Raw genomic sequence first — 25978 nt, 5'->3', positions numbered from 1 at the left:
AGGGAAAGGGGGATGTGGGGAGGGAAGGAGCATCAGGGGGGCAGATTGAGGACCCTGTGGTGAGAGAGGGAGTGGGGTAGGGGCAGGTGCTGCCCAGCTGGGGTGGAGCACTGGATGCGGGGGCGGTGTGGGGGAGATCGGGCACCCATTGCTGCATGCACCCTGGGAGGGCATGGGGGGTGTGTGCCCACAGATCTGTGCACAGGGCGAGGGCAGGCTGCCACTGTGGGCTGGGGCCAGGGCAGCGTTGGGTTCTTCCCGGCAGGGGGCTGGGCCGGGCTGCACTCAAGGCACGTGGCAGTGGTGCTGGGAGTGGGACTATTGTGGGGGCTATAACCACCCCAAAATTCACCATAGCCACCCCTCCCAGTGCTGCCACTGCCTGCCCCAAGCGCAGCCCCAGTCCAATCCCTCCACTGGGAAGAGCCCAGCACTGCCCTGGCCCCAGCCCACAGTGGCAGCCCGCCCTCGCCCAGTGCGCAGATCCAGGGGTACACTCCCCCCATGCCTTCCCAGGGAGGGTGCAGCAGTGGGAGCTGCCACCCACTCCCCAAACTCTCTGGCCAAGCCATTCACAGCTCTGTCCCATGCCCCACTGTGAGCTGGGGCTGGGACTGTGATGGGTTCTTCCCAGTGTGGGGCTGGGCCAGGCTGTGGTCAGGGCAGGCAGTGGCAGTGATGATAGGGGGGCTGGGGGGGGCTGCAGCCACCCCAAAATTCACCATAGCCCCCACAAACCCTCCTCCCAGTGCTGCCACCACCTGCCCCGAGTGCAGCCCGGCCCAGCTCCCTGCCAAGAAGAGCCAGGCAGGCAGTGGCAGTGATGATAGGGAGGTTGCGCGGGCTGCAGCCACCCCAAGATTCACCATAGACCCCCCAAGCCCACCTCCCAGTGCTGCTACCACCTGCCTCAAGTGCAGGCCCAGCCCCAGCCCTCAGTGGCAGCCCACCCTGCCCTGCATGTATATCTGGGGGGCATACCCCCCCCACGCATGCTCTCCCTGGTACGCGCAGCAGCAGGAGCCACCCCCTCCTCCCTGCACCCCCTGTATGAGCTGCGGCTCTGTTCCACGCCCTGCTTTGCCCTGGCTGGGCGGTATCTGCCGCTGCCCCAGCCCCACACCCTTCCACAGCATGGGGGCCTTGATCTGTCCCCCCATGCCCCTTCCCTCCCTCCACCCCTTCCCTCACAACATACTTACCAGCCAGACACAGCTCTCCATGCTGCAGGGCCGCATATCAGAATCGGACTGGTATCAGCCACTATGGCTCATTAAAGTCAGCCACTGGTATCAGCCCAAAAAATCTCTATTGGTGTACCCCTAATCTGGAATAAAGTTGGGGACCTGCACTTCTAAAGACGATAAACATCTGGACAGAATCTATATCTCTAACTTTCAGAACTTTGGGCAACAATGCACAGGAATCCATTAAGATTTTTTTCTGCTGTACTACTTGCCTGCCACGTTTCAAAAGATGGAAAGGAAAGATCTCTGTATATTGTTGATACTGAACATGCACTGAATCCATTTGGGAGCATTTTCTTCAGATGTTGGGTCAGTTTCTCAGCAGAGGGCTCACAATCTTTGCTCTTAAATAACAATTGTTTGGGGTGGGGGGAAAGTATATCAAAGACCATGCATTCAGGTTTGTTTAGCCTACCTACCTGTAGTAGTTGCTATGCCAGCATACTCTGGGGACTGATTGCTAACAGGTGAGGGTGCAGAGGGCACTTCCACTGAGGTGACAGATTTAGCTGGGGAGAATGGCACTGGGGAGGGAGTTGGAGGAGCTGGTTCCGTCAGTATTATTTCTTCTCGTATGTCTGCTGCAGATGAGAAGACAAGTCATAAAAGATGCTGTTAAATATACTTCATGGACCCTCATACAAGAGATCATATACATGAGAAATATATATTTCAGAGGCAAAATTCAACTGCATTTCAGGATATATAGCATAAATTAAATGCTCCTCTAGTTACACCTCTAGTAACATTTAATGTATCTTCAGTAAGGATAGGGAAGTATAGGAAGTATAGGGAAGATAGGGAAGTAAGGACATGGCATTATCTTATACAACAAAAGGGGAACTGAAGCACAAGAAAGCTAAGTGACCTCCTCAAGGTTACACAAGCGTCTGTGGCTGCCAGCAGCAGTCATGTTTTTTCTCCCCCACAATGCACCATGTCAGCAGCCAAGGTGGTTGCCTTGTTCACCCTGCCTTAGGCCACTGGCAGAATAAAGAATTGAGCCCAGGTCTCTCGCATCCCAGGCTACTGCCTTAATTAATGGACCATCTTAACTCTCCTAAACCTCAGGAGCAACAAACTAAGTCTCTTCTAAAATGGAGGACTGAGTTTTCAAAGATGTTTAGGGGAGGTGACCATGCAACTCCCATTAAAATTAATGGCAGCTGCAAGGAGGGAGAGGCGATAGCGGATGGAAGTCCCCTCTGTTGACTGTATGCTTCTTGGAACCTCCCTGTCACAAGATGCATCCTAAAGATGGAGGTTACAAGCAGTGGCTGCTCTCTTTGTACTACTGAGTCAGTACAGAATGACTGAGTGCAGCAGGACTGAGAATCACGTTATTTCTACTGAGACCATAGATTTCACTTTGGGACTTGAACATCCATTTGTCAAAAATGATGGCATTCATCTAACTTTTCACTCATTCCCCTCTCATTTGCATTAGCATGAATCAAGAATAAGTCCACTGAAATCAATTAAATCAGTACAAGGAAGAAAGGAATAAGGACCAGGGTCATCTAAGTGCAATTGGGCTTTTGCACATTAGCTGGTATAAACCATCAATAAAAAAACCCTTTTCTCAAATCTGAAAGGTGTGTTTAGGAATTAAATTGTCAGACTTTCATAAGTAGACTCAGTAGGACCAGGAGCAAACTGTAAGACTAGATCAGAGTTAGCTTCAGGGCACTTACAAGCCAGAGACTCCAGACTCCTAACTGACTGACTTCAAATAATGACATCGCTGTAAAGGAATGTTCTCTTTCTGGATAGACTTTGCTGGGGTGAAATGGGGATAATGAAATGCCCATGTGTAGCAACGGGTGAATCTTATAGACTAAAATTATCATAGGTATGCAAGGAATTGCAAAGAAAATACTCACCTGTGCTTCCTTCTCCTTTCATTGCCCTCATTAGCTCATTCGCTCTCTCCTGACAATGAAGTGATTCTAACAGGTACAATACGTAGTCATCAAACATCAAGTGAATAAGGTGAAAGGACCCTGGTAATGTAGTAATGTAAACAAACAAAAAAGCAATAAATGGTCTCAGTATTTGCACTGCACACCCAATTACGATATTAAAAAGGCACTGTAATTACCACTGGCCTTGCATAGTCCTGCTATCGAAGTACGTCACTCACTTAAAGGTGAGTCATCTGCAACACTAAAGGAACATTAAGAGGTCAAGGTATTTTTTTTCATCTGGATTCTGATTGCCAACATGCATTCATACCTAGATTTATACAGGTGATGTGAATTCCTGGGTCATGTCTCAGAAGTTAAGCTTATGTCTAGATTCTAGTTCCTAAGCAAAGTATCCTGACAAATAAGTATCATTTTGTAGCAATTACAAATCTTGATCAAGAAATGTCTTGTAAACAAGCTGCCTCTTCTATACCAAAACACTTACTAAAACAGATTAGATGGATGGGAAAGTCAAAATAAATCAAAGTAAGAAAACTATATTCTTTATTAAATATATACTGGCCTAGAAAATATTTAAGATGGCTAGACAGGCCTTCAGAGCTTCACTCTTCTTAGAAAGACAAAGGAAGTTTATAGTAAAGAGTCAGAAACTAGTTCCTGGTGCCTCGTCTTCCTTCATTACCTCCTCAATTAGAGGCTGATTATGTTTCTGCTAGCACATTTCAGTTAACTGGAGAATGGTACCATCTACATGGAACTTAAACAAAAAAAATTCTTCACAACTCTCTGGTAAGGTTGTTAGTATTATCAGTGACTGAAGACCATTATTTATCTGTGACAAGATGGTCATTAATACAAATTGCTACAAAAGGAAGCACTGTGGCAGCTAGTTGCAGTCTGAATATATAACTAAATTTATCTTTTAGCAGAGGTATTTACATGACTGAAGGGTTGTAGTTATACTAACTGAATTAGAAATTTACAAGGATAAAATATCATATTTTATGATGTGAACTGATCATCTAGTTAAGAACTAGATAAGTACTTTCCTCTTTTACCCTAGCATTATAAAATTAGCCAAGTACAATATTGCAAGTTTTGGGCATTTCTCAGATGCATCAGATATAATTACAGGCCAGGTTAGGATACTAAAGTAGATAACTCAATTATATGTTTTGATATGACAATTTTGATCAATCTAGGATGTCAGAATCATACAAACAAGAAACTAAAAGACACATTAGGTAAAAACATCCATCTGCTGCTCATCCAGGATTCTCTACTGTACATCTTTAGTGCTTTATCCAGTCTATCTCTGAATATAAGTCAGCTGATGTGGTCTCCCACTACTTTCCAAACATGTTGATGTCAGCAATAATTGCAGATGCCTCAAAAAGCAGCACCTTTTCAGCCTGCTTTATTTATTCTGTGCTCCCTTTTCTTTTACTGCTATCAATCTAAACAGACTTATTTCCAATGCTAAGAACATTAGGCATGTTCTGTGCTCAACCCAAAGACCTTGTACAGTGGCAATAATACTTGCCTGTCTCTGCTGCAAATACTTTGCCTCACACGTCCTAGGATCACATGTGCCTGCCTTTCCCCAGAGCTGCATTATACTAAGGCGGGGAGGTGCAGTTACAGTCATCCAACAGTCAACTAGCACATGCAGGTTATTCTCCTCCTGGGTTGTTTCCAACTAATGAACTCTCAGCTTATAGCAGGAATTCTTGCTTTTAGTACCTAAGTACATGACTTTGCACTTTGAGCTATTAAATTTAATCCCATTTCTATTAATTTTATCTCAATATCCTCCATTTTTGCCTCTTTGATATTACAGGTCTCCTCTGTAGTGATGATGCCTCCAAACCTTGTGTCAACAGCAAATTTCATTGACAAGCTCAGACTTTTTATGCTAAGATCATTAATGAAAATATTAAATCATAGAATCACAAGGTCAGAAGGGACTTCACGAGTCATCTAATCCAAAACCTGCAGGATATGCTATTCCCAAACCATCCCAGACAGATGCCTAGACTCCAGTGAAAGAGATTCCTCAGCTTCCCCAAGCAGATGGCTCCATTGTATAGTAAGGATATTTTTTCTGAGATTTAATCTAAATCTGTTTTGCTGCAATTTAAACCCATGGCTTTGTGTCCTGCCCTCTGCAGCAAGGGAGAACATTTCTTCTTCCTCTTTTTTATGACAGATCTTCAAATATTTGTCCCCGATTGACCTCCTTTTCTCACAAATAATAAATAAAATAAAATCAGCCCCTTGAGGAAACTTTACTCCTAATCTCCACCCAGGTCAGTACTTCCCCTTTCAATACAGTTAATTCCTGTCCTCCTATCAGTTCCTTACCCAGCTTACAATTCTAGTACTAATCCTCATCTTCCCTATTTTAACTAATAATTTCTTATCTAGCACCATATCAAATCAGCCTGAGCATATTATTTCATTGTCTTCCTCTTCATGTCTTCAATGACTCTTGCCTTGAAAATGTATTCTAAAGCCTTGTGTAATACTGAGGTCAAACTAGCAAGAGTGTAGTTGCCTGGATCATTTTTCCCCCTTCTTAAAGGGTGTCAGGGTCAGATAATCATTAAATAACACTCTGACTTGTTAGATTTATTAACCATTCTTGCTATTGCAAAATTTTAGAGAACAATCCACAATGACTCCAAGATCTCATTCCTGAGTGGAAATTTTATATGCCAGATATTCCGGAATTCTATTCTAGAAATTATCCAGTACCACCAACTTCAGTGCACTGAACAATTTGAGCCTTGCTTCCACCTTGGATATTCATAGATGTTAGATTCATAGATGTTAGGGTTGGAAGGGATTTCAGTAGGTCATCAAGTCTGACCTTCTGCCCTGGGCAGGAAAGAGCGCTGGGGTCAGATGACCCCAACTCGGTTCTTGTCCAGTCTCCTCTTGAAGACCCCCAAGGTAGGGGAGAGCACCACCTCCCTTGGAAGCCCATCCCAGATTTTGGCAACCTTCACTGTGAAGAAGTTCTTTTTAAAGTCCAACCTAAATCTGCTCTCTGTCAATTTGTGGCTATTGTTCCTAGTTACTCCAGGGGGTGCCCTAGTAAATAAAGCATCTCATATTCCCTGCTGCCCTCCCCTGATGAATTTATAGGCAGCCACAAGTTCACCTCTCAGCCTTCTCTTGGGAAGGCTGAGGAGATCTAGGTCCCTCAGTCTCTCCTTGTAGGGCCTTGCCTGCAGGCCTCTGCCCATATGAGTGGCCCTTCTCTGAACCCTCTCAAGATTCTCCACATCCCTCTTGAAGTGCGGCACCCAAAACTGGACGCAGTACTCCAACTGTGGCCTGACCAGTGCTGCATAGAGGGGAAGCATCACCTCCCTGGACCTGTTCATCATGCATTTGCTAATGCTCATTTTCTTTTCCATACCATCATTCCCATTAACTGTCTTGCACTTGGCCAATCAAACTTACTGAAATCTCAGGCATATCTAAATTACCTTGAATTTCCACCTACTTTTGCCATATAGTACCCCCACTTCTTTCCCTGTTCTCTTTATTTTTGTACAACTAAAGAATCTTTTAATATTTTTTTCTAATTTCTTTTGCAAAATCTAACTGTGCTAGACTTTTTTTGGTAGTTTTCTGTTTGATTTCTGGTTTTGGCAAGATCCTTTACCTTCAGCTCTTAAAGAAACTAAGCTATCATGGGCTCAGAGGGAAGGTCCTCTTACAAATCAAAAATTGGTTAAAAATAAGAAACAAAGGGTAGAACTAAAACAATCACTTTTCCCACTAGGGGAAGGTAAACAGAGGAGTGTCTCCTATGGATCTGTGCTGGAGCCTGTTCTGTTGAACATATTCACAGATGATCTAGAAAAGGAAATGAATAGCGAAGTTGCAAAATTGACAGATGATACAAAATTATTTCAATCCAGAATTGATGGTGATGAGTTGTAGAAAGATTTATCAAAACTGGGCAAGCAAGTAATAAAGTAGCAGGTGAGATTTAACACTTTGCCCTTACCTGGAATACAGTGTACAAATCTGGTCACCCATATTCAAGGAAGATGAGCTCAAACTGGATTAAATGAAGGCAGGGCTACCAGGGTGATCAGGGTAATGAAAGGCATGTAGGAAAAGAAGAGACTAAAAGGGTTTGACTTGTCAAGCCTGGCAAAATAAAGATGGAGAGAGGATATGACTGAAAATTATAAATATACAAGAGGAAATGGTGAATACCAGAGAGGGAAAAGAGCTGTTTGAAATAAAGCACACCAGCAAGAGAAGAAATGAAGGACACTAACAAGAGAAGAGTAGAACGTGAATACATTTAGGTGGAAATTAGAAGAAGGTTTCTATCTCTCAAAGCTGTGAGGTTCTAAAACAGCCAAAGAAGTTGTGAAGGGAAGTTTGATCTGTTTATGGAAAAGTTTACATGACCTGCTTGCCTGTGATAGCAGAGTAGTAAATTCAGTGAATTACGAGGTGCCTTGCTGTCCTTAACCTTTACATTCCTAAATCTATTTTGAATTACTTGGCACATTAAAAAAACTGCCTAATATCTCTAGCAGGTGTGAATAGACTCATGCAAATAACTAAGACTAGCAACCAGCCAAAACTATAGAAAACAGCCAACTGAAAACAGAAATTAATCCCTCCCACAGACACAAAATACTCAAGCCCCCCAGTACCAACCTCCTGCATACTCATCCTTCCACAAAACCTTGGCAAAGAGATGGCTTTTTCGTTGTGTCTGAAAGTCAACAGATTTGGGCTCCTTCAGAACCAGAAGTATGCAAGACTGAATTCCAAAGCTGAGTATCTCTCACAAGGAATATCCTGCCAACTGCCTCCTTTCTTATTACACGAAGGGCTCCAGCTCATTTACCCTCTGCAGATCACAAAGGCAGCAGCTGGGCACAGAGAGAGCCTGCCATCCCTGTGCTCACTGTCAACAGAATAAGCCCCTCCTGCTCATTCTTGCTTAGGTGCAGTGGAGACTTGTATTTAGGTCAAGAAGACAGCTCAGAGAAGCCCTGAGTGCATGGTTCAAGACCAGGGGTGGGCAAAATGGTAAATCAGGCCTATGGCAGACTGCATTTCTCAGCAGCCCTTGCAGAGCTGCTGTTGTTGAACCTGGCCCTGCTGCCCAGGCACCCCAGCCTGTCTACTCCATACCCACCACTCGGGGCAGGACCTGCACAGGAAGGGTGCGTGGCTGGGCAGTTGGGATGAGGTTGCCTGCAGCTGGGAGTGAGATGGGTAGGCAGGGCTGGGGAGGCCCCAGGATCTTGGGGCAGTGACAGTATGGGGCTGGGCCTGGGGAAGAGCCATGATCTGCTGTCTGCACATCCCTGTGACGAGTGCGGGTTTGGCAGGCAGAAGCATGCAGGGCATGGATCACAGCTATGCTTCGACTCTGGCCCCATGCTGTTACCATCCCAAACTCCCGGCCCTGGCCCTGGCCCTAGACAGCTCCCCACCCAGCCGCGCGCTCTGCCCATGCAACTCCTGGCCAGTCTACACAGAGACCCTAAGATCTTGGTGACAGCCAGGGCAGGGCAGAGCCACAATGCGCCCCCTGCATGCCTCTGCCCACAAAGCATGCTGCTTTGTCCCAGCCCCTGACCCATGCTGTCTCAATGGAGCCATATAGGCAGAGTGCGTGGCTGGGTAGGGAGCTGTCCAGAGCCAGGGCTGAGATCTTGGGGCATGACAGCATGGGGCCAAAGCAATGCCACTACCTGCTACCTTCACACCCCTTTCCATGGAACCTGTGCTCATCACAGGGGTGTGCGGGCAGCAGATTGTGGCTCTGCCCCAGCCCCACTCTGTCACCACCCCAAGATCATGGGATCTTCCTGACTCCACCCACCCATCTTGCTGGGGTCAGGGCCAGGGCAGGGGCTGAGCCCCAATCCACTCCCCACACACCCCTGTCTGTAGAACCCATGCCCATCAGGTGCATGCGGGCAGCAGATCATGGCTCTTCCCCACCCCTGGCCACACAGTGGTCCTGCACCAAGATCCCAGAGTCTCTCTGGCCCCAGCCACACGTCTCACTCTCGATCATGACTCCATCCCAGCTGCCCTGCCACACACCCTACCCATGCAGGTCCTGCCCCTGGCTGTGGGTGCAGGGAGGATGGGTGGGTGCCCAGGAAGGAAGGCTGGGAAATGGAGTCTGCCACTGGCAGGATCCAGCCCACAGGCCGTATTTTGCCCACATCTGTTCAAGACCATGCTTAGAGTCCCTGTCTCCGAAGAGCCTGTGAGCAACACTGGGAGGAAGGAGCCCCAGTGAATGGGGATAATTGTCAGCAGTGGACTCAGGGTTTGGAGGGAGGCTGCATAGGTATGACTTTCTCTCCAATAGGCAGATGTTTGAGCCCTTCCCAGAGTATAACTTTTAATTCCTTTACCACACTTCTCAGGCAGGGAAAAGTCTCCCTTGGAAAAAGATATGTGGGATATTTAAACACGATTGGTTTCTGTTGAGGAAATTTGGAGGACACATTTGAAAGCTGAACTTGCTGAGAACTAGCTTCTACCTTACCTATGGGAGGCTAGTGCTATTCCATAAATATTAGCTTCTTTGCGCAGACAGACTGTACAAGTGGGAAGTGGGAACAGCAGTTTGAAAGCCCCCATGCCATTATGCAATTCTATCTAATAATTAGGTTTTTCAAAGCAAGTGCACACACACTTGTTTCCTGTTGTGACAACTCTAGTCTCTGTGTTGCATTTTTTCAGCGCACACATGCATAACTGCCATTGTAATTAATGTGCGTCATGCCTATATACAGAAGGGAGGACATATGTCTTTGTGTCCTTGAAGCATGATCAGATAAGATACCTAAAGACATTTTTGTCCAAAACTTAGACACATCCATGCTCCATGATGAGGAAATCTCCTTCTGAAAATGAATAGAAAGGGCTTGATTCTCCATTTGCACCCATGAAAATCAAAATGGCAGCATTTCTCACCCACATTATAGAAGGTAAAACTGATTCGCTAGCCGTAGAAGAAAGCCCTGTTCACGCATTGCATGGGTTTAGCCTTACAAAACATTTGAATTGGAAAGCTTCTAAAAATTGAAGATGGAAGAAGATTAACCTTTTCAAAATGCTTAAACATCAGCAGCAGTGTTGGCAGAATCTTATTCAGTTTAACCATGCTCTGAAAGCTATGGGCCAGCTAACCGTTCCATTCCTCTGATTTAACAATGATGGTGCTCCACTGTATCAGGCCCTAGAATGAGCCTGATCTTTCTTTGGCACCAGTTTTATAGCAGTGTAACCCTGCTGACTTCTGTGGAACTATTACTGCACCAAGGAAGCAGGAGAGTCAGGCCTATATTTAGATAATTATGATTATTAGTATCCTCTTCTGCTTTTATCATGTGTCAGGATTATAGATGCTCTTCCACCAACCCTCAGCTATTGGACAGGAGTTATCACATGATAACTTTCTAAACACTCAAGCACTAGAAGGCAAATACAAAGAACCCAAGGTTTATTTTTAAAACAAAAATCTCAATATTTTGAGGGCCTAATTCTTGATTTTTTAAACTCTTGGGGTGATAAAATCTTTATTATTTTAAAACTATCCAGACCACTTGTCACTTTCTCTTTTTCCTTATAATTATTTCTCTCTCTGGTTATTTTTGGAGTCTGTGTAGTGTTTTTTTGACTAGGGTTGGTATAAGACACTAAACAGACCAGTTGAATTGTTCTAAGTAAATGCACTAACTCTATAGGTTGCGTGAGTCAAATGAAATGTAACATACAAACTGAAACCAAATGTAGGACACGTCCTTTAGTTACTACTCTGAAAAGCTCATCATTATAGACAACCATTTATGTTGCCTTATGTTTGAAAGCTACTGTCTTAAGCAGGAAACTACGATTGGGTTTTTCAAGTATTTTAAGACACAGAAAAGATCCCTACTGTGCCTGGTAAGCTATATATTCCTTTAATAAATTGGGGGAGGGGGGGCAGGGAATCAACTAAGATACTGTAGCTACAGTGCTAATCTGCTTTCAACTCTGTTTTCAGAAGGACCAAATGTAATGCAATCATGATGTTGTTACACCCATTCTGCCCAGCTAATGCATAGTAAATATCAGTAGCTATTAAAAAAAGAGAAATTATGTGCAAGTTTCTTAAAGCACTGACATATACAGATATGGAAAAGACTAGGGCCTTCTATTACTAATTAGTTGTTTTTATACGCAGGATACGTTGCCCAAACATTGCCACCAGCTGTGCTTTTGATACACAGACAGAAGAGGGGTAAAAAAAAAAGAAAAGAAGAGAGAAAGATGAGCTTTTGTTTGCCAGGGATTGTTTCAACATGACAGTGTCACCATGCCTAAATGCTTTGCACAGATTTGGATCTGTACGTTATTTCAGGCTATAAGCTAGCTAGTCCAGTGGCAGATACCTAAACTTTCTGTAGCCTTATCATGAAGTAATTTCAAAGCTAGCATATATTAGTACTGCATATAATAATGACTCCAACATCAGCCACATGCTTTTTATCATATCTTAGTTTCAAACACTCCCTCAGATAATTCTTTGTTTACAAAAATTATACTGTAAGTGTCTGGCACTGTTTATTACTGAAAATGAAAAAGAAGCCCAATGAAATCAGTGTCTGCTGAAAGTCTCCAGTGTAGCCAAAATGCCCAAATTTTCAGCTAAGATAAGAACAAATTTATATAGAAGAGGATATTTAAAACAATAAATCAATGTCGTCTTTGTTTCACTTCATTGTATAGTACTGATTAAAAATGCACAGGATACTATAAGTATCGGAGGAACTGTTTTAAATTAAGCCCACAACGAGCTCCTGAGTCCTGGCTCTGATTTGTTTTAATTTAGGGGATAATTGGTGCTTTGGAACTTGCTTAGCTCTAATTCAATAAAAATGAATCAAACAATGGCTTGTCATTAGAGCACTGTTGCATTCATTCAAGAGATTATAATTTGGTTCCTGCTTTTAAGTAACATTTCTGACCCTTTTGGGAGAAATATGTGCAAGAGATAGTGCAAGTTGTTATGCTGGGATCTGGCCCTTACTGTTTGGTACTGTTAGGTACTCTAAGGAACTGCAATACTTGTTCGCTGAAAACTCCCCCTGACATCAGTGGATTTGCAGAACTGAGCCTAGGGTGAGGGAAATTCAAGTAATCCAGGAAAGATAAATACACGTCCTTATTCATAGAACTAGTGCACATTGGTTAAAATGAAGCATCTTATGTGAGCTTACTATAAGAACACCTCAGGGAAGTCCATTGTACCCTCATAAAGACATAAATGATAGCCTTCAAGAATTACTATGCAAATGTAATTTTAAAACAATTATATAGCCTTTCTAAACATATAATTCTTTCCACATGTTTATACTGATATTGTATATGGTATAATAATTGATATAGTATATACTGATATAGTATATAGTATAATTATTTGTAAGCAAGTGATCTTAATAGACATAATTCACAAATATTTATATAAATTAAATTGTAAGAGACAGAATTTTATTTAAAGTATTCTTTTGAAATATAGTAAGGAACTAAGATCTGCCTTACTAAAACTGTACAGGATAACTTACTGGGATGAAGATTTTCAAAAGATAGGCAGATTGTTTAAGCATTTTCCCATAATCTTTCTCCACTGAAAGTAATAAAACCAGGACTGGGAAGATTTTTTTCCCCCAACAATAAGCTATTTGCTAAAATATGTAGCTTTAGTGGATCCTAAACTGGTTGCAAATCTGGAGAAAAGTTTTAGCTGAAGAAACAGATATGAAGAAAAAAATTTGGAAATGTCAAAACAATCTGACTTTCCCAAATGTTTCAGTTTTTTTAGGCTAGGTTCACAAAGGAACTTGTGCACCATTCACAAAATCAAAAAGGGGGAGGAAGAGAAGGTGATTATCCTCTTATATTCAGTTGTTCATTGGTAAATGCAGTCACTTGGGATGTGGGGTGCTGGTTTGATTCCCCTCTCTACCTGAATCAGCACTGGGATTTGAACCAGATCTCCCATTTCACAGGACAGTGACTCAAGTACCAGGTTTACTGGTGTGGTTTTCTCTTCTGTTGAAACTGTTCCACTTTATAGAAATAATTACATATTCATTAAAACAATGACCAAAACCAGGGTTTCCTTACCTATCAGACAAGTGTCCTAACAACCAAAGGATTATTCTAATGTAATGAATATATAAGCCTTTGTATAAGTGGAACTGCTTCAACAAGAGAGATTTAAAAAATTCACCCTAGAGTAACTCCACCATCCCCTAGCTAAGGCTGTTTACTGGGAGGCTGGAGGCAGTTTCGAATCCCTGATCTGAAACAGACTGAGAAGAGATTTAAACCTAGGTCTCCCACATCTTCAGTAAATGCTCTAACTACTAGGATATAAAGGGATGGAGGCAGGGGATAACATCTCTTCCTGGTTTCATGCTTCCAAATAATAATAATAATAATAATAATAATACTCCTCATTTGCCTGCAATTCCAACCTATTCCAGTTTTAGGTAGAATCTCAACAATTACACTTGTTGAGCTTTTGGTTCCTCCACCAAACTGAAAAATCTGTTACAGTAGCAACCCAATTATAATGCCAAAGTGCCATGAAATGCACAAAACAAGTGACCACAATTATAATCTTTTCAGTATACCCCTATATTATTTATTTCACATAGAAAAAGTTGTGTGCAAGAGGGAGACATGAGCAAACCATCCATGCAAAAACTTCACAGGATAAATGTAGAATAATTTGCACACTTAAAGTTGCAAGAAGCATGAGATGCAAAAGTCAAGTTTCTCACAGCAACATTAGCTATTTTCCATAGCCTATGTTTTTATGAAATACAGTTTACAACAAAGAATATTGTACTGGGCTACATGCTTATCCAAGGTGGGAATTTAAATTGTTGCATACATGAAGCTTGAGAGAGATAATGTAACTTTTCAACTTTGTTTTTTTTTAACAATTTTAAATGTGCAACTTCAATATTGTGCAGTTTCAACAACAATAACAACAGTAATAATCATCATCATAATCATAGTTGTTATTATTATTATTGCATATGTGCAGGGTTGTGCCTGCATGCACATTGTCGAGTAGGGACCTGAAATGCCTGCACTCAAAATGGGGTGCTTGTTCAGACTCTGAGCAGAGGGATTTCTGCAGTGTTGAGAAGCAAGCTGGGCTCCGCAACAGGAGCAAGCTGAGCTCCCACTCTGGACAAAGGTCTGGTGATTAAGGGAAGAGAATGAGCATGAGAGGGGGTGGAAATATGATGTAGGCAGAGCCCTGGTACTTAAGCACAATTCAGAGAATGAAAAAACAGTCCATAGAATTTTTAATATTGCCACTATCCCAATGTCTGCCAAGAGTGGCTTAAGGGACCATGTTGAAAAGCTATGCTTAGAACCTCTATCAGCAGGAAGCCATGGGTCCAGCTAGACTCAATGAGTATTGACTCTCATGCTTTCTAATCAAAAGATTTAGTATTCTTCTTAAAGATCCAGCATTAAAATAAATAAGTTTCTAGTCTTCACGATTGTGGAGAAAAGCTTAGAGATACAACCAGTTAAGTATGTCCAAGAGATTGAAAAGCCCAGGAGGTAAATCAAAATAATCTGAAAGGATTTTTTAAAAACTCTTTCATGTTTTCTTAATTTCATGTCATGATTTTAGGGAGCTTGATTTATGATTTGTGAATGCTTAGGGCTGGGAGTACCAAATCCTCACTGCCAGCTCCTCAATACCCCATGAACTGGTCTGCAGGACACCGAATTCTTGCTTCCCCATTGCTTGCTCCGTGCACCTTAACTGGATCAGGAGCAAAAAAGCATCAGACCCAGAAGCCTTTCATCTATAAAAGGTAGGTCCCTTTATGGATGAGAACTGAGCACCACCTCAGAGAATGAAAACAGCAAAGCCCTGTGGGCAGAAAACATGCCAGCAACTCAGTACTGCTCCCTCACAATTTCATTATTATTAGTCTCCTAATTACACATGCTGAGATGAGCGCACTTATGAAAACACTCCTGCGTGTGCAGGGCATCTCTAAATGACTGCAAGTGTTCAGATTTAAAGACACAAGTAAAATAAGCTGTTTTCAATCATTCCTGTTTTAACTAATTAAATTTATGCATGCACAGACTTGTCAACACGGACTGTTTACATACCAGATCGAAGTGAATCTACTTTTTCAGTTCTGTGTGAAAAGAAACAGGACAATCTTCTTTCAAAACGGGAAGGCATACCCCTCCCCACTCTTGCAGAACTCAAAAAGAACTGAAAGGAATTTGTTCAAATGTTGCCTGCTGCTAGTAAGTGCCTTGAAAATTTCAACCTGACACTTTTTTTAAAAAGTCCCAGATATGTGAAAATATAGGCATTTTCATTAAAAACTCTTTTTTGAAACACAAGCTTGGATACAGCATTTCCTATTGCAAGAATCAACCATTACAATAAAATCAAAAGTACCAAAGCTGGGTGCACTGTGCAAAGTCATGTCTCGAATCACCCGAGTGCCAAAACAGGACCACATCAAAAGGAACTGCTGAGCTACTTTCTTCAAAGAACCTTGTCTCTTGGCAGCTACCTACAAAAAAATATATATTTATAACATACATAAACTTTTGTTATAATTTTGTACTGTCCAATGTGGTGCATGTCTGCCTATTTGCTTTACTGGAAAACCACATCTCATCATAAATTTAGCTGCATGTTAAAGAAAAGTAGGGTAAAGATTATAATAAATATACTTGAAGCCACCCAATACATGACAGTTCTGTACAGATTAGTCTGCACAAAGAGGAAATCTACAATAGAACAATACTTGATAACTTCTAAATCATAGTATTTGTGCTTGCAAGGGTTACATCTAGATTACAACTAATAAAGGAATTTATTAGACAGCCTAACAACATCCTCTGGTCTTATCTTAATTTGATTCTTGATAATTATCTAGTTCAGGAAGCAAATTACCTAGTTCAGGTAATTATCTAGTTCAGGAAGCCAATTTAGAATAAATACTGGTAAGCCTACACTGCAAAAATAATTCACTTGCATTTTTAAACTACTTGGCTTCTGCTGTACTTATATCACTTTTAGTGCTTACTTTCTGTGAACATTCATATAATCAAGTTTCATCAGCAATAACACTTTTTCAGAAAGCAATGTTTAAGCTTACACTCTCAAATACATGTTTTCTGTATTCATACCTAATTCTGAAAAGTCTGTTCTTTTAAGGAGTTAATGGAAACAGCAACAAGTCCTTTATAATCAGTCATAACTAATAGTAGCAATGGATCAGTGAAAAGAAATTTCCCAAAAAATCAAATATTTTCAAGTAACAGACACATGCAGAAAGGGAAAAAACTGTAGGATTTTTAACATGATATCCTTTATGAATTATCTGATCAACTCTCATAGTGAAATCTGGAAACAAAATGGCATTTTCCAATAGAACAAGTAAATATAAAATATATTATCAACCATGATGTAAGATAATAGGTAGATGGAACTGTATAATTACATAGCATTGAATTACAACGTGCTGATGCCTGCTGGGCTAAGAATGTTCATATGACTTGTGAGTACATTTCAGCATCCAACTAAGTAATATAAGATTTGTCACAAGTCAGTAACTAATGTTTCAAAGTTTCCTTAAAAATCACACAACTTTACCTTTACCCTTTTTTGAATAATGAGCTAGTCACTAATCTTTATTCACTAATCTTTATTCACTAAAATAAATAATGATGACAATAATTAGGGCTGTGCAAGGCTTACGGTCCCTGATCCAATCCAGCGGAGATTTGGCCTGACTTGGTGGCTGAATCTCTGCATCCAAATTGAATCAGGAGACCCTTTAATCTCTCTGAATCGATTTGGAGAGATTCAGAAAGATTTGGCAAGTTGGACATAGACACAGCTTTAAATGGTTTTCCTACAAACCTCAAGGTACCGGGCAGCTCGTCAATGCTGAGATGCTGGGGAGGATGGAGTGTCCCATGGAAGCGTGTGTGTGGGGTCCCCAGTGTGCTTGGCAGCAGACCCGGAAATGGACCAGAAGCACTTCCGGGTCCACTGGGGAGCATGCGCCCCCCTGGCCAATTGCCAAGCTGGAGGGCATAGTGGGAGGGGCCCCCACGTGCTCCCCAGCAGACCCAGAAGTGGACCGGAAGTAGTTCCGGTCCACTTCCAGGTTCGCCGCCAAGCATGCGGGGGGCCCCCCCCAGCTCCTGTGAGATGCTCCATCTGCCCCACCATCGCATGGTGGGCTCCATCTGCCCCCACCATCGTGTTCATGAGCCGTGCCTGGTATGTAGAAAAAACATTTAAAGCTGTGTCTATGACAGAATCGCCAGTTCTCCGAATCAGCATCAAATCTTCAGATTTGGATTCGGCTGAATTGAATTGGGGACAGTGATCCAAATCAATGAATCAAATCACTGTCCCTGATTTGGGCTGAATCCAAATCTGAATCAAATACGGCTCATTTGCACACCCCTAATAATAATCAGTCCAGCTAAAATTCTCAAAGAAATAATGATTTATCACATCCACCTCCTGTGTTGCATCATTTTAAGAGATGAATCTGAATCAAAACATCAGATACCTACACCTTTGTATATGAGGGAAGAAGGTGTGATAGAGCGCTTGACATCTGAACTCTGATCCAGCTCCAAACTTGGCACATGGAATTGAAGAAACCAAAATACTGGCATTGAGCAGCCCTGACCTGAAGTCTGAAATTTGGATCCAGATTTTGCAAACTCAGGACCTTTGTTCCATGCTAAACACCTGTTACTTGATAGCGCACACTCGTAACTCAAATCCTAACCCCCATTTACCAACCTTCACAACACATCTGTCCACCATGGAATCCAACCACTCAATGTATGACTCAATAGGTGACTGCTCCTCCAAAAGGTGATCAAACTCTTGATACACTAGAAAACAAAGGGGGAAAAAAACTCCCAAATCAGAACTTTAACTCCATTTTAAGGCAAGACTGGGGGAAAAGCATCTGAAACCGTCAACAATGTGCTGCCAATTAGCTCAGCTAATCACAATCAGTTATTTAACTATTAAATATGTGTACTCCTTCTGGCTAAAGCCATTCCTGTGCTTGGTCTATGGATCCTGATCCCGTGGAAATTAATGAGGATTCTTAAAAAACTTCAGCTGGAGCAGGATCAGGGACAATCATTTGAAATCATCTTTTGGTTTAAACTTCAGCTGCCTGCCCGGAAATAAAATACGTTTATGGTGTTCTCCGCGCAAAGCACTAAGCTAGGCTTTGACCCTGGTGATGAAAAAGGTCATGCATGAAATTGATTTAGAAATGCATAGAGGATCTTTTAAACACCAAATGGGTAAGTATTGTTGATAGGCCTCTCATTTGTAAATCTCCAGTGCACAACGAGTTAGCTGTAAGATCATGTTTTAACTGCACCCATTATTTCTTTCTATTGCTAAACAAGCAAAAGAACATTATTTCCAATAAAGTTTGTACTTTTAAAAAAAAGAAGTGATCATCACCACACAAATATTATGATTACGAGGGAGTTTCCAAAGACAGCCTGAATGCCTTTGATTCTCTCTCTCTCGCTCTCTCTCTTTTAATACAGAAAGTAAAACCAGGCAAGTCATTCACAAGTGTCAATTAAAATTGCGAGTCTCCAGTTAATTTATGAGAAGAAGCTATTGGAAGACAAGGAGTCATATATCTGAACATCTCAAGGAATTGTTCTGCAACTGAGCTAAAGAAAATGGTCCAGTAAATCAAGAGGAAAGATACTTTATACCTGCTGTGTCACAGGATGATTTAATGTGCTGTGCATTTCCCTTTATACTTAATTATAAACAACAGGAGAGAGGAATTTCCCACCATTAGAACAGATGCTGGGAGCAGACGGAGGAGGCAAACTCTGAGCTGGCAGTTAGAGAAGAATGTCAGAGGGAGACTAAAAAAAAAAAGCAAGATACAAGAAGGTTTTCCCTTCCAGATGCATGGGCAGTTTTATGAGCAGCACACTGGCCTGCATGCTGTAGTTCAGGCAGTGCTCTTGCCAGCTGAAATGGCCAAGCAGCTGGAATGCTTTTAAGAGTTTTCTCATCCTACATACAGTTGTGATGCAGCACAGGAGTTTATTTTATTTTGCTCATTACAAGGGGCTAAGCTGGCACAGCTGGGAAATGCTGAGGAATTAACCCTTTCTTGCTTTCCCCTCACTATTTTGTGAACCAAAGACTCTTCTTGCTCAATACAGATCAACAGGAGGAGGCCGGTCTCCACCTTCTGACCTGAGGCTCTGGCCAGGCATAGAATAAACTGCTTCACAGAACAGGTGAAGTAATTTACATCCTTTGAAGCATGAGGAGAGGGACAAGGGTAGGATCACAATTTATTGTCTGCTTTGCTGCTGGGGAAGGGCACCTATATACCTTCCCTTACCCAGGGCTGGTTATAAAGTTACTTTTGTAGCCTAAAGGGACTGTCACAGGCATTACATTTCTACCAGGAGAATCACCACTCTTTTGGTGGAAACTACAAGGGTACAAATGCTGATTCAGTTTCTCCCAGGGGAAACATGCCCCCTCCAGAAGAAAGATCTTCCAGGTGTTAACCTGGTGTCAACCTGGTGGGGATTTCAAAGCCAGCAGGGTCAGAAATTGGGCTCAGGGGGCTTTCCCAGCCCCACAGGCTTTAAATGCTGTGTGTGCCACGACCTGGCACTGGACCTCTCTACAGGAGGAGAGTAAAATGTCAGGGAAAGACTCCCTGCCTATTCCCCAGACTTGGGTGTCCCCAGTCCTCCATTTCCCATTCTGGGAACAGGAATGGATTAGCCACTGCTACCTATGCCTTCCCCAGACTGGGATCACCCTGGTCTCAGGAGCAGGGGTGAAGGGATGATTGTAGGCTGAACACCTATACTGTTCCCTCTCCTGGAAGCATATCTGATGATGGAAATTTCTACCACTAGAATCTACCACTAGAACCTGTTTCATCTGTGGCCACAGACAGCTCTCCCAGGGACATGAAAGAAGGAGTATAAGAGAGAAATCAGGACATAAGCAATTATATTACTTCCTTTCTTATGTCCTTATGACCAGTTTTTTAGCAGAATTCACAGATTCACTGGAGACTGACATGGTCGCACCATGAGCACTTCTGCTATGGCCTCAAATTCTCAACTTCTAGGCTTCTAGCTACTCACCCCCGTGTCCACATCACCGAAGCAGGGTATCGTACTATTAACAAGGTGAATGAGCCTCTCTGTAATAATAAGTGACTGCAACAGTTTTAGTATAAGTCTGCATAGCTCAAAGATGTTTTTCCAGGTACTATAGTTGGAAATTGTGCCCTATGGATGACAAATGTTGAGATTTCCCAACACCAGTAATCTGTGAAAGGGTGCTGAAAGTCCACATGCAATATTATTATTAAGAAATCTCAATGCCATTATAAAGTGAGGATCAAATATTACCCTCTGAGGGGGGACCTGTTTAAACATGGTATGTATGTACGTGCACTGGAAAGGGATAAAGTAGTTTAGGTAAAATAAGAATCTGAATCTTCACCCAAAATAAATCAAACCTAGATCAGTCTCCTTTATAGTGTGAAAAGTTTGAATCGCTTTTCTCTATCTATACCTTTCAGCCAAGACTTAAAAGAGGATGGGGAAATCAATTGATTAGTAAGCTTTTAGGGGCAGAGAATATCTTTTAGATGCATGTACGTACAATTCCTAGTACTATGGCCTCTAATCCTTACTGGGGCCTTAGACACTACTGTAATGCAAGTGCAAGTGGCAAGACATGGGAAAGTTGTCTTACTACTGTTAGTATAGAAAAAGAAAATGCTCTTAAATAGCAGTAAGATAGTGTGTGAGGATATATACTGGAGATTTAAAAGGGACAAAGCTGATTTTCAAGCCTGCTCTAAGCTTTCTTGTAGAATGGAAAATACATTGCAACAGCAGCACTGCATTTGCTGCACTGGGCCTAACAAAAAATGTAAACTCTTTAGAACTACATCCTGGTAGACTTATTCTTGTTTACCTGTCTTTAAATTGCCTCTACTGAGGGAGAAGCTATGGCAAAGTTAAAGAGAGAAAGTAAATGCCACATGTCTACACACATCTCAAAGTAATCCTGATCCAAGCCTGATCATTTATATTGGATTATTGCTTCTGAAATAGCCTCTCCTCTATGTCCCATCATACGCCTTTCCTTTTTTGTTGCAGAGTGATTACCTACCAACACTTACATGTGCTTAAATCCATCCCTGGTCAGGAAAGTTCTTACGATTATATTTCATTATAATGGGACTTTTAAACACATACCTAAGCTTAGCACATTTTTAAGCATCATTCCTGAATATGGATGTTTTCCTGAATCAAGGCCATGGCTATTAAAACAATTACAAATTAAGGTTTTGGGAACTGGCTAATTCTTAGGGGTTGGGGATGGGTGCTAAGGACATTATAGGAGAAGAGAGCTCTTCTGGCTGCTAGGAAACAGGTTAATCTGGACTCTTAAATTCAGGAAGTTCCACTCTGTCCCTGCCCGAGACTGACTCTCAGTACAGTCTGCCTTCTCTGCTGCCAACTCCTGGCTCTTTCCTCTCAAACCTGGAATCATCAGTGGTGAAGGAGAGTCATGTCAGGAGGTAAATCCAAAGGCTGGGAGGAAATGGCAAGAATCCTAAAACAGTTTTCTGCTGGGAAGTGGAGCCAGCAGGCAGCAGTTTAACTACGGTGGGACAGCCAGGCCAGCAGCCCTGGGTGCTAATTTATGGGGGTGGGAAAATAACAGCTGCTACCACAGCTGCGCAATTGCACCAGTGTCACAGCAGCAGCTGGAAGTTACCACTGCTCCTATGCATACCACTGCCCCGAGCTCCCAGCTACCTTGTTACACATCTCCCAACATGAGATGGTCAGGGAATACATGGTCAACCACCTGCTTTTTGGAGCTTCCTGAATTCAATGAGAAATGTGAGGTGTATGGGAGAGCTTGTGTTACTTTCAGGATACCAAGTGAGAGCAGAGATTAGAAATAGTGCTAATGGCAACTGTACCCATGTTTAGGACCTCAGTGTAGAACACCAAGAGATGTGCAGCAAGTGCTGCTTTAGGATTATAACTGTGCATTGTATGGACAACTCTGCTAAGTATTTTGCAATTGCAGTGGATGGCTTTTCACCCTAGATGCAACTTGCCACTTTAAGAAAGCACATCTCTGAGCTTTCTGAAAGTCATTCTTCAACTCATGCCCTTTGTTATACCAAAAAAAATGATGTCAACCTATATATTCTCTGGGCATATGACAGGTATTGATCAAGAGAAAGTCATTATGAAATTTCAGCCAATAAAAAGTTCACTTGTTCATAAATGTGCTGTGTAAGGCCTATGGTTTTTTTCTTTTATAGGCCTTTACAGGTGACTCAAATATATAATAATATTCTTGTCAAAGCCATCCAAAAGGCATCCCATGATATTATAACAGGAAAAACCACCACATCTATATTCCATCAGATAAAATGATTAATAGCTGGACCCACAGTCTTAAGTCAAAGAAAAGACTTATATTAACCTCAGCAGGTTTTGGACAAGGCCCAGGAGCTACATCAGTCATTTAAAACACTAGAAATAAACTTCAATTTAACATTATCCATGTCCATGTCCATGTGTCAAAATGTAACCTTTCATCTTTGCCTCACCTTTCATTTGGATGAAACATTTCAGTATTTATTTTAGCAGCCGGTGATCAGTAGCCAGCAGATGATATTCTACTCCCTTGTTACAGTATCTCTTAATTATTACATTAATTCACTGTATTCACACATTATAAAACGGAACAACACTATTACTGTTGTGTTTTGTATCCGACAGGAAGGTGTTCACCATACTTCACATGGGGGTTCTATTCTTACATTGTATGATGAGCTTTCTGTGCTCCTCACGCGAGTCCTCCATGGTGTAGAGAGTTTGTTTGGTAATGCTGTTCAGATCCACATTCCTCCAGTCCTCTAGCATTTGGAATGTAATATCTGCACTGTGGATCACCGTTCTTGAAGCCTATAATCCAATCCAATCTACTCATTAGTTCATGGTTTATTAGGTGAAAAAATAGGTTTATCCCCTTTTATGCTTCCTTAACCATCATCTCATTAAGATGGTTCTTGGTCCCTGCTCCTCCTCTCTGCCCCCTTCCACAAACTACAAATCCAGACAGGCATGTCTAATCTAACTGCTCTTTCACTGGACTCTCAAGTCTGCAATATTTTTACTGCTTTTCTTGCTCTACTCCAGTCCAAAATAAATTTAAAAAAGAAAAAAAGTCTCACAATGGCTTGGATCTCCATATCCCTCCCCTATTCAGTGTATGGCAGAGATCCTCTGTGTGCACTTCTTCCCTCAGCTACATGAAAAGGGGTTCATCTGCCTCTATACCATTGCCTGTCCCTCCTTTGGACCATGCCCAGGCCTCTCCATGGATGCAGGGTCTGCATAAAGGTAAGGGACAAGGGGCTAAGGCAGGTGGGTGTGATACGGGGCTGAAGTAACACACATTAGTTCTGTGTAAATGAAGCAGAGAAGACAAACCAGGTTGGGACTGTATTATCTTTCCCAAGGGCTTCCCCCTTAGGAACTACTGCAGCCTGAAGAGTTCCTAGTATCAGGAGCAGTTGGGGGCCAGGCTTGATGCAGAAAACCGGGGCCTTTGTGTGAAGGCCTTGGCTTTCTCTGGATCCCCCTGGATCCACAAAGATTCCTGGTGATCCATGCGGTTTTGGACAGGCTTCACAGCTTAGTCTGCAAATCTGCCCCCACTACAAAAGGAATGGAGGAAGGACTCCACAAGGGGATCCTCAGGACACATTCACGCCTCCTCACTTCCACCCCCAGGAGCACCACTGGGAAGCACACCCTGCCCACTCACTCCTGCTCTGTGCGGGCCTGTGCCTGAAATTAAAGCAAGAAGGTCACCTAGGGCAGCACTGAGTACATGCCAGGAACCCCCCTTGGGCTTTCTGCTGCAGGCACGTGCTCAGCACTGCCCTCAGAATGACAACATTGCCTCATTTCTAGGTATGCAGAGCAGGAGCAAATGTGCTTAAGGGCAGGGCTCCCAGGGACAGCATGGAGGAAGTACAGACTCGCCTTCACTGAATGTTCCTCCCTTGTCCTCTTGCATAGTCCTCTGCTCTAAGGGCATTGATCTGGACATTAGATATACTTTTCAAAAGTAGTGCCATGAATAGAATACGCAAGCTCTGCCTTGTGAGACAAGGCCTGTGCTGCTATAAGTGGGTAAAGCAACACTAGAGCCAAGAGAGCTGCTTTGGTTTATACCAGTATAAAATTTGGCCCTATGCATTCTATATTGTACTCATGGCATCATTTAATCAGGGTTAAAAATACTCACAGATGTTCACTGATTGTAATTCTACACTTGAAATTCCTGAGTACTTTCCTCATTTTTACTTGAGGTTTAATGACACATTAGATCTGAATTTTTCGGTTTTTCATACAAGCATTTTGCTTCCCTCCTTTAGGGCTTGATCCAAAACCCATTGAAACCAATGGAATGTCTCCAATTGATTTCCACAGGCTGGACTGAGTCTAAAACCGTCTTTTAGGATGAGATCTTGATTTTACTGCACAGAAATGTCTAGTAGTGCTGGGTGCTCAAAGAATGCTGGATTGACACCACTATCTAAAGACATATTTTTGACCCTCTTGACAGTTTTCCAGGTCATCTGAAGATTGTAACAAATATTATCAAATTGTGAAAGCCTCATGTTTCAAAGAGCTCCCTGTTTAATATCCAAGCGGCACATTATCAAAAGTCAGCCAAAAGGGTATTAAATAAACTAGAGGGGTAACTCTGAAATATCTCTACCTGGCAGAGATGATTTAATGATGTCTGTCGCCGAAGAATTTGAGAAAATCTTCTGGACACTGCAGGAAAATAGAGTTACACATTTATATAACATTCTAAACAAAGAGACTGGTTTTTCAAAGTACTATGTTAAAAATAGCAACAATTACATGTACTGATTTTCCTATTCTGGTAAAATAAATATTTGTTTCTTATTTATTATTCATATCAATGACTCAGTTGTCAAATATTAACTTCATTTGGGTGCTTCAATCAGTAGTAACAAAACCTCATAACATTTGTATCAGTAAATGATGATTTGACTGCCCCAGGAAGGCATGGAGCATCTTATTAAGGCTTTCATAGTTGAAATTTGGGCTGTATACATGTATTGTTATAAAATCTGTAATCCCAGTCTATCAAATTGAATGCGTACTAGTACCTAGCAATGTTTTTATAGGATTGCACACACAACAGTAAACACTAAATGCCTTGAAGTAAGAATTTTTTTGGAGAGCTGGGCATCAAGTGCAAGCAAACACTAGAGGGTACTTCAGTTTACTTTCATGTTATAGTCACCAAACATCTGCAGATTAAAGCAAGTAGACCACAGAAATATTTGAAGTCATATTTGTTGTTATCTCATATTCCTTCTATATTGCACAAGAGGATGTTAAAATATATACTTTAAATGTTATTAGAAAGTTTGTTGTCCCAATATTTACATATATCAGAACAAATTTCACTGTTGTGCATTCTCAGTATTTTTGAATGGACAAGAATTTTCTCAGGACAAACTTTTTGTAATTTTTGCATAAGTAAGAAAATTACCAACAACATCCAATAGGTTATGCTACTTTATGTTCTAA

At 42.0% G+C, this 25978-nt stretch overlaps 1 protein-coding gene across 1 annotated transcript in view; it reads right to left on the bottom strand.

The window, feature by feature from the left end:
- The window catches only part of RFX4 (regulatory factor X4), a 103080-nt gene that overhangs the window by 27356 nt on the left and 49746 nt on the right, over positions 1–25978 (bottom strand). Inside the window, exons 10-15 of the mRNA XM_025204908.1 lie at positions 25131–25189; positions 23158–23302; positions 18069–18163; positions 15690–15807; positions 3131–3250; positions 1667–1828 (exon numbers count right to left, since the gene is read on the bottom strand). Coding sequence (XP_025060693.1) covers positions 1667–1828; positions 3131–3250; positions 15690–15807; positions 18069–18163; positions 23158–23302; positions 25131–25189 — 699 coding nt within the window. The remainder of the gene's footprint in view (positions 1–1666; positions 1829–3130; positions 3251–15689; positions 15808–18068; positions 18164–23157; positions 23303–25130; positions 25190–25978) is intronic.

Source organism: Alligator sinensis, unplaced genomic scaffold, assembly GCF_000455745.1.
Source record: "Alligator sinensis unplaced genomic scaffold, ASM45574v1 scaffold267_1, whole genome shotgun sequence".
NCBI lineage: Eukaryota > Metazoa > Chordata > Crocodylia > Alligatoridae > Alligator > Alligator sinensis.
The sequence above is the reverse complement of the archived record's forward strand: the minus strand, read 5'-3'. Positions and strand labels throughout refer to the sequence as shown.